At 39.3% G+C, this 8,438-nt stretch overlaps 2 protein-coding genes across 4 annotated transcripts in view; one reads left to right on the top strand and one right to left on the bottom strand.

Moving 5' to 3' along the window:
- LOC143283067 (parkin coregulated gene protein-like) overlaps window positions 1-1,338 on the bottom strand; it is a 16,951-nt gene extending 15,613 nt beyond the window's left edge. Inside the window, exon 1 of one of the 3 annotated variants that reach the window (XM_076589092.1) lies at window positions 1,038-1,338. In XM_076589092.1, the coding sequence (XP_076445207.1) occupies window positions 1,038-1,082 (45 nt within the window). In that variant the 5' untranslated portion in view covers window positions 1,083-1,338. Of the gene's footprint in view, window positions 1-962 lie in introns of all 3 variants that reach the window. The other 2 variants (XM_076589091.1, XM_076589090.1) reach the window with 2 other exon arrangements.
- Window positions 1,339-2,375: 1,037 nt separating this feature from the next.
- On the top strand, window positions 2,376-7,566 carry LOC143283417 (protein GVQW3-like). The gene is made up of 2 exons (XM_076589652.1): window positions 2,376-2,749; window positions 5,182-7,566. Exons 1-2 carry the CDS (start codon window positions 2,462-2,464, stop codon window positions 5,188-5,190), a joined length of 297 nt encoding a protein of 98 aa, XP_076445767.1. The 5' UTR covers window positions 2,376-2,461; the 3' UTR covers window positions 5,191-7,566.
- Window positions 7,567-8,438: the final 872 nt, after the last annotated feature.

The following is an 8,438-nucleotide window of genomic DNA, read 5'->3' as shown; positions in this document are numbered from 1 at the left end:
TGACATCAGCAGTACATCTGACACTTTCATGTGCATTTATCAAGCAAACCACTTTTCTGACCAACAGTTTGTAGCCTAAAAACAACCTGAGCAAACAGCCTCAAACTTTTCCATTATCATTACAACTCACTTCAGATACAAACTTTTCTCCAATTCAGCATGAGTGGAACTTCTGCCTCTTGTATGGTTATATAAGCTTTTGTCTTTTCAATATGAATTTATGTTGGGGAAAAATGAAACTGACAAAAAACTGTTCACACAAAAACTGCAGCTACAGGCAGGCAAAAGGAAGAATAAGACAGGAGGGGGTTGAGGTGGGGTAGTAGGGGGGACAGGAAAATATAGTGAAAATCTGCAGCGGTGCAGAGCAACACAGCAAAACAGTGAATCAGATTCTATGCAGCACATAATGTTTTCACACCGTTTGATAAAATGCAGACCACAGGAATTTACCTTCAGAAACGTTTAGGTCCATCAAGATTCTCAGCACTTGTTCATCTATGTCAACTTTTCTTCAGCTTTCAAAACAATTCATCAATGTTTTTCCTCCTTTTCAAACAGTCTTGGCAATTTAAGAATAACTGCACCATGTTCTAAAGGCAAATGCTGACCAATAAACATCAGAAGCACAATCACGGATGAAATCCTTCCGATTTTGCATCAGATTCTAGAAAAACATGTACCATGACAAGAACAGACAGCATGCTTTTGCTTGAAATGTTCTGACAAAATAGTGCTCTTCCGATGGCAAAGAAAAGGTGACTAGGATTCTTCTTCTTTATTATTCATTTGCTGAAATTTGTGTATGAAACAAAACTGGCTATAGAGTGTAAGAAGTTAACACAGTTCAACATCTGATGTACCGCAGATGTGTTGTTCCGTTTAACATCCTAGCTAGTAGCAGTACTGATACAAACTAACCAGGTGGTTAAGTCGAGGGCCATGCATTTAATCAAACTCACCTTTAGATGGTTCCTTTGGTAGACATCATTCTTTGTTGTGAATGCATAAACGACATCGTTTTTCTTTCGAGTTACCTTGCCCTTGAACTGCTCACTCTGTTTACACTGACCCTTGATCATCTTGCTGACAGGGATACCTCGACAGAGAGCAACAGAGCAATAGGTGACTGAAAATGTCCAGCCCTAACAACCAACCCGTGGAAGAGTAAACATGGAGTCGAGCGTTCGTTTCTTGGCAACGAGGCAGTAAGTTCCCGGATGAAGCGCTCTCCCTGACCTGTGACTGACTGGACACAAACGTTTTGAGAAAAACAACAACAAAGAACAGTATTAATTTCAAATAACTTGAACTAGTGGCATATTTATCACTGATAGTCTTCCACAATCGCTTCTTCTTGATGGGATTCCCCCCCACCTTCCCCCAAAACAAGTTTCTTCGCAATATTATTTCCTGTGCATTACTTCCCTTGAACAATGAAAAATTTATTTATTTATTTATTTTTTTTTTTTTACCTTTGCTATGAGTTCATAACATCGTCAAAATATAATATTACATTTTTAATCATTTATTTTACAATTACTTCAAAGAATTGAAATAAGTGAGAGACGATCACTGAAATTTCGGCCCAGCGTTTAAAACGTGGCTTTTATTGCCAATTTAAAAAAAAAAAAAATCTATTTTGATTAAATTCTACATTACTGACTTCACAACACAATCAATGAACCACGGGAATGCTGCTGATGAGCGTGTTCGTCAGTGATGGGCCATTTTAACTGAGGTCAGACTGAGGTTACAGGTCAGGCGACAGTCGCAATTTCTGTGTTGGGACTTCTTCCTCTTAGGACTGCAATACTCTTGTTCAGCAAAATCAATTACACCACTTAAATTGGTTTCATTTCTTCCTCTCCTTCTTCCATTTGATGCCCAGGGTCAAAACGTTCATCATTATCAACATTGAAGCGGTGGGTGCCAGTTTAGAAAAAAAGTAAAGAAAAAAAGAAAAGAAAAAAGAGAGGCAAGGCCTTCAAGACTCACTTGTGGCAAATTAAGTCCCCTAGCATTAATTACAATGTAGTTTCCCTTTTTTACTATCTGCACCAAGACGTTTGCAAAATAAATAAAACGTCCATGCTTAGCAAAAGAAGTTCCTGTTTGAACAAAAAATGATAATAATGACTGCTGTTGTTGTTGTATCGAATATCAGATCAAAGTGCCAAGTTTAGAGAATACAAAAAATATACGAGGGTCATTCAATAAACAAGGTGAATTTTTCGGTATAAGGACTTCAAATACAGATAGAAGCTTACTTTAAAAAAAAATTTTTTTTTTACTTCTTTTTCACATGGATTTAATTTGTTTTGCAGATTAAAAAAAACTTTGAGAATTTTGGCGATTAACAAAGATGGCCGACCAAGAAGCATGCTCCAGGATTGAACAGCGGTCAGTTATCAAGTTTTTGGTTGCTGAAGGGTGCAAACCAGTTGAAATTCACAGGAGAATGTCAACTGTGTATGGTGCCACATGTTTCAGCCGAAAAAATGTCTACAAGTGGGCTAAATTGTTTAAAAAAGGACGGAGCAGTGTTGAGGATGAAGACAGGCCTGGAAGGCCTACAGAAGTGAGGTCTCCTGAGGTGATCGAATCAGTCAATGACCTCATTCAGTCTGACAGAAGGGTGACAGTGGATGACATTGCAAGGACTTTGAGCTTATCTGTTGGGACAGCACACAAAATTGTCCATGATGACCTTGGCTACTCGAAGGTCAGCTGCCGGTGGGTGCCAAAGGTGCGTAAATATAACAGTAAATGCAGTTTGCATATAATTAGGCTTTTTTTTCTCTTCCCCCCCCCCCCCCCATCCCAGAGGTGCAATATTGTTTTAAACAAGATGACTGGAAAGAACTGAATTTTTCCTATTTTTATGCCTAATTTGGTGTCAACTGACAAAGTATTTGCAGAGGAAATGTCAATGTTAAAGTTTACCATGGACACACAGACACACACACACACAGACAACCGAACACCGGGTTAAAACATAGACTCACTTTGTTTACACAAGTGAGTCAAAAAAAAAAAAAAAGAATGGAGGGGGTATTGGGACAGGTAAGTTAGCAGCCAGAGGACATGCAGTAGGTCAGCATGGGAATAACATCTTACAAACAAATGTGTCAAGGGTTGGCGCATCGACAGCCTCCTGGGGCAGGGCATTCCATCTCAAGAAGGTTCGGCAGCCAAGAGTTTAAACCAGAACATACAGTGGAAACCAGTGTGTTTATTCAAACAAATAAAAATATAGATAAATAAATAGATAATGAAACAACAGAAATAAATTACCTTTTTTTCTGAAGGGTGGGAACTTCTTTAAGTTAAAGGAATGGTCTGATTGATAGAATCTATATTTTAATGTATCAAAGTGTAAAGTAATGCACATGGAAAATAAAAATCCAGAAAAGAAACACCATATGAAAATAGATGGACACCACACAGGATATTGAGAAATGTCAGTGAGAAAGACGGGCGCAATAGCCGAATGGTTAAAGCGTTGGACTTTCAATCTGAAGGTCCCGGGTTCGAATCATGGTGACGGCGCCTGGTGGGTAAAGGGTAGAGATTTTTACCATCTCCCAGGTCAACGTATGTGCAGACCTGCCAGTGCCTGAACCCCCTTCGTGTGTATACGCAAGCAGAAGATCAAGTACGCACGTTAAAGATCCTGTAATCCATGTCAGCATTCGGTGGGTTATGGAAACAAGAATATACCCAGCATGCACACCCCCGAAAGCGGAGTATGGCTGCCTACATGGCAGGTTAAAAACAGTCATACACGTAAAAGCCCACTCGCGTATATACGAGTGAACGTAGGAGGTGCAGCCCATGAACGCAGAAGAAGAAGAAGAAGAAGAAGAGTCAGTGAGAAAGACCTTGGCATAACCTTCGATAATAAATAATCATTTGACATATATATACAGAATATGATAAATAACGCCAACCAGATGATAGGAGTAATTAAGAGAACGGTTACATTAAACTATATAAAGCATTGTAGAATATGTTAATATTGTTTGGAACCCATACCTCAAGAGATAATCTGTATAGCTAGAGAAAGGGTGCAAAGAAGAGCAACTTAATTATTAAAAGAATGCAAGTTTATGAGCTACCAACAGAGACTTGCATACTTAAATCTGCATTCACTTAAGGGCAGAAGGCCAAAAGGAGACTTAATAGAAACTTACAAAATATTAAATTGCTTTAATGATGTCAATGAAAATAATATTTCGAGAATGTCAGATTACGATGGAACAAGAAACTCTGTGATGAAACTTTGTAAGGAGCACTATAACACCAACCTAAGGAAAAATTCATTAGCTAACAGAATTGCACAAATTTGAAATGCACCACCATTGAAACTAAACTTGCACGGAATACTAATGTGTTAAAAAATCAACTTAATATGAACATCAATTTAAAAGGTGTTTTTTATTTTTTATTTTTTTTTATACTTTGATGAATGAAGTACAGTAAATGAAAATGTATGTGTATTCCAAAACAAAGTATAGGAGACATATTGAAGAGGACATAAAAAAAAAAAGGCTGCGAGGTCTAGGCAGACAACCTGCCAGTCCCTACACTACTACACCTACTACTACTACGACGGAAGATCAGTGTGGATGGGGAGAGATTATCTCCCCTCTTACTTGGAAAAGGGGGGGTGGGGGTGCAGGAGAGATAAGTCTTACTCAGTTCAGCTAGATTGTTGTCTCCTCTTTAGATAATTATCTTCAAACCCTAGCCAGTTTTGTTAAAGAATGAAATTCAGGTTGATCTCCCATTGGCTTTTGTGTTATTATGACATCACCAGCTTTAAATTCAAATGATAATGCTAAATGCTCTGATTCAATCAATGGGAGAAAGTTTTAAATGAAGAATCTTGACAGTAAGTTAAGAGAAACAAAAGGCATATCCAAAAGAAAACTGCAGCCATTCTGTGATACTAAAGTGAGGTTACCAGGAAAATTTTAGGATTTCTTGCTATTCAATATCAATCGTTCAGCCAAACACTTATCTTGTTACTTAAGTAGACAATTTTCAGCCTGTGTGGACTGCTTCAGTGTTATATGAGAAGTGGAGCTAAGATGAATAGAAATTTGGGTTGGCATATCTTTGCTGCCTTGGGTATTCTCTGTGTGTGGTACACAGATTTCATTTTCCCCTTTCCAGGACCAGTAACCATCCACACCATGGAGCAGTGCAGTGTCTCCTCTGGTGTGTGGTCTCCTGGAGACCTAACATCAACATCAACAGTTCCCTGTGGACAGCAGATGCTGGGACTGTGACAGATGAACCCAGGTGTGGCCGTGTACAGAGGACTCGGATTGTGTGGCGTGGGAGTAAATCAGTAATGCTACTGAAAATGATGGAGCAGCAAAAAAACCAAAACAAAAAAAGAATAAATAAATAAATGAAAAATAATAAAGAAACTCCAAACCATCTTTTCAGTTCATCTGCCAAGGAACATTCTCTTGATCTGTGGTTACACTCCACAATCATGGCTGCTTGTGGTGGTCACTCAGGTCAGTTAGGTGCAGCGGTGGCCTGGTGGTAATGCATCAGCCTAGGAAACAAGTATCCATGGGTTCAAGTTCCATGCAGCCTCCACTGGACCTTGAGTGGTGGTCTGTGTGCTAGTTTTTTGGGTGAGATGATAAACTAAGGTCCTTTTTGCAGCATGCACTAAGCACACATTGAAGAACCCATGCCCACAAGACAGTTATCCTTGACAAAATTCTGTAAATAATCCACTTTGATATTCAAACAAAATACAGACAAAAATAAGGATGGTGCTGCACTGTGGTGATTTGCTCTCCTGAAGGAGAGTAACCTGAATTTCACACAGAGAAATGTGACAAAAAAGTAATACAAGTGGCACCCTGACTGTCCGGTGTGGTCCCCAGTATGCAGTCCATCATTCTGTTTTCAGGAGACAGGAGAAAGAAAGACTGAACTACATGCTTTCAAGGTTCCAGATTTTGCAGGCCATTTATTACTGTGAAATGTGTAGTTGTATCTCTTTGCATATTATGTAATGGTAGTCACACACACACACACACTCACACACACACATGCCCTCATACACATACTCATGTGGGCACACACACATTACACAAACATACACATGATTATGTCTCACCTACAACACACACACCTTCTCCTTAACCTATCCCTTGACATCTACTTGTGTCACTGAGGCAACAGTGAAGACAATGCCACCACTCTCCTCATCTGGAATTCCGCCAGGGTCATACATGTCCATTCTTCCCACCTCTTCCTGTCTTCCTCATCTGTGGCTTCCTCTAAATGTCCCTTGCAAGGTTGTCTTTGCAAGTCCTGTTGAGCGGGAAACATTGTCCTGACCACTTCATTTTACATTTCTTGGCAACCATGAGGTCATCATGGGGTCCTACTGCCTGTTGGATCTTGCTGCCAACCATCACTTGATCTGTGTAGTGCCCAAGATCTTTCTGCTGCATCTTATTTCTGCTGCCATGATCTTTTTTTTTGCATGTCTACTGATAGCATCCAAGTTTCACAGGCACAGAGGAAGACTGACAATGCAAGGGAGTGCAGCAGGTGGATTGTGTGCATACACGCTAATATTCTGGTTTCTCCAGATGGTTTGGAGTCTGTTGTGCAATCCTTGCCATGATCTCAGGTTCTGAACCTTCATCTGATATGATGGAGCCAATGCATTTGAATGTCTTCACTGTTTCTAAACTTGTCCCATTGACTTTGCTGTTTGAAGTGATACCTAGAATGCTGTTGGCCATGAGTTTTAGTCTTTTCAGTGCTGATTTCCATGCCAAATGCAGAAGCTGCTTTGTCCACATGTTACTCGAAGCTTGCAAACACACATACACACAGCAATAAAAAAAATTTCAGTTGCTTTATTTCAGAATAGAAACCATTGGTCAGTCAGTAAATGTTTACCTTTTGTCACTTCTGAGAATAAACTTTTAAAAAAATCAGACTGGGGAATACTGGCCATGTCATACCCGGTATCACTTTACCGATACATGTAATATTGCATCACTATGATCTATGCTATCATGCTCAAACTTGACATCACCCAACACCATCTTTTGAAAAAGCAATACAGAAAGTCAGTGACAAAGTAAAGTACCAGCACTGATTATATATATTTTTCTTTATGAAAAAAAAAGAAAAGAAAAAAGAATTATCATCAGTATGATCCACACATTAGCATCAGATATGTCAAGTAAAAACATGTTTAAATCTCTTTGGACACAGGTCTGCCTGAGCCCTAATATATGTGGGTGCACACACCACAGTATTCTTTTCATGCCCATAGCTCGCAATGTGTTATCACTGGAAAACAATGACAAATCATGTCTTTATTATTTGTGTAACTTCTGTTTTGCCTACGATATCTTTTGTGTTGTGTAGCGTGAATGAAACACCAGTTTTCTTACATCTTTCACAACTCCAATGCTGGCATAAGAAAAAAACAACAACAACCCCCAAAACATAACCTAAGTTGAATGAACATTTGTATGAAAGGGTACACAAATCATCATGTTATCATAAGTTGCTTTCAATGGTACATATTCCAGTTGGAAGTTAAGTGAGGAAAAGTTTACGGCAAAATAAAAACAAAATACCACAAGTGTATGAATGATCACATGCAGCAAGAAGCCAGCAGCAGCAATAACAACACATGTTCCACTACTACATGCACCAACATTCACCACAATCCAACACATTATCCACTACCATCAGTACATACTGTACAGCACACCCAAACACTGATTCCTATTCTTGATGCAACAAAGGACAATTTGTTTGCTCTGACATCCATTTTTCTGCCTTTCCATGGTCACCACACTTAAATCATTGTTGATGTGATATCTAATGATACCTACACATCAGTCTGTTTGATCTTAATCAAAGTAAAAAGGTTAATTAATGGCCCAATAACCTTTTACGGTCATTGGAGCTGTGGATTCATATCCACTGTGTCGAGGTCTCCGCCTAGAAAGGCAGAGCCCAAATCCTCACCTGAAGCAATTAATGTTAATAAACTGTAAATATGTCCAACAACAACAACAAAAAAAATCTTTTAAAAAGATATTTATTCCATATTTTCATCACATGCTGTCTCTTTGCATTGAGGAAGCCAGACAGAGAGAGTGAGCAACAGGTAAGACAGCCCAGAGAGTGTGGAGACAGGGTTGGAGGGGTGGGGTAGGAAGAGTTGCATACGCATGTGTTCTGCCAGAGAGTGAAAGAGAAAAAAAAACTAATCCACAAAGCACTAGTATGTCATCAAAGCTGCAATCCTGGCTACCACGCTGTGTATTATTTTCAAGAGAACACATCTTTCCTCCTTTTCCAGCGACATCCATTTTCCAAAAATATAGGCTAAAGGGAGATAGGAACAGAGGGCTGGGGGGGCTGGA

Source organism: Babylonia areolata, chromosome 6 (assembly GCF_041734735.1).
Source record: "Babylonia areolata isolate BAREFJ2019XMU chromosome 6, ASM4173473v1, whole genome shotgun sequence".
NCBI classification, from domain to species: Eukaryota; Metazoa; Mollusca; class Gastropoda; order Neogastropoda; family Buccinidae; genus Babylonia; species Babylonia areolata.
This window is presented reverse-complemented; position numbering and strand designations above follow the sequence as displayed.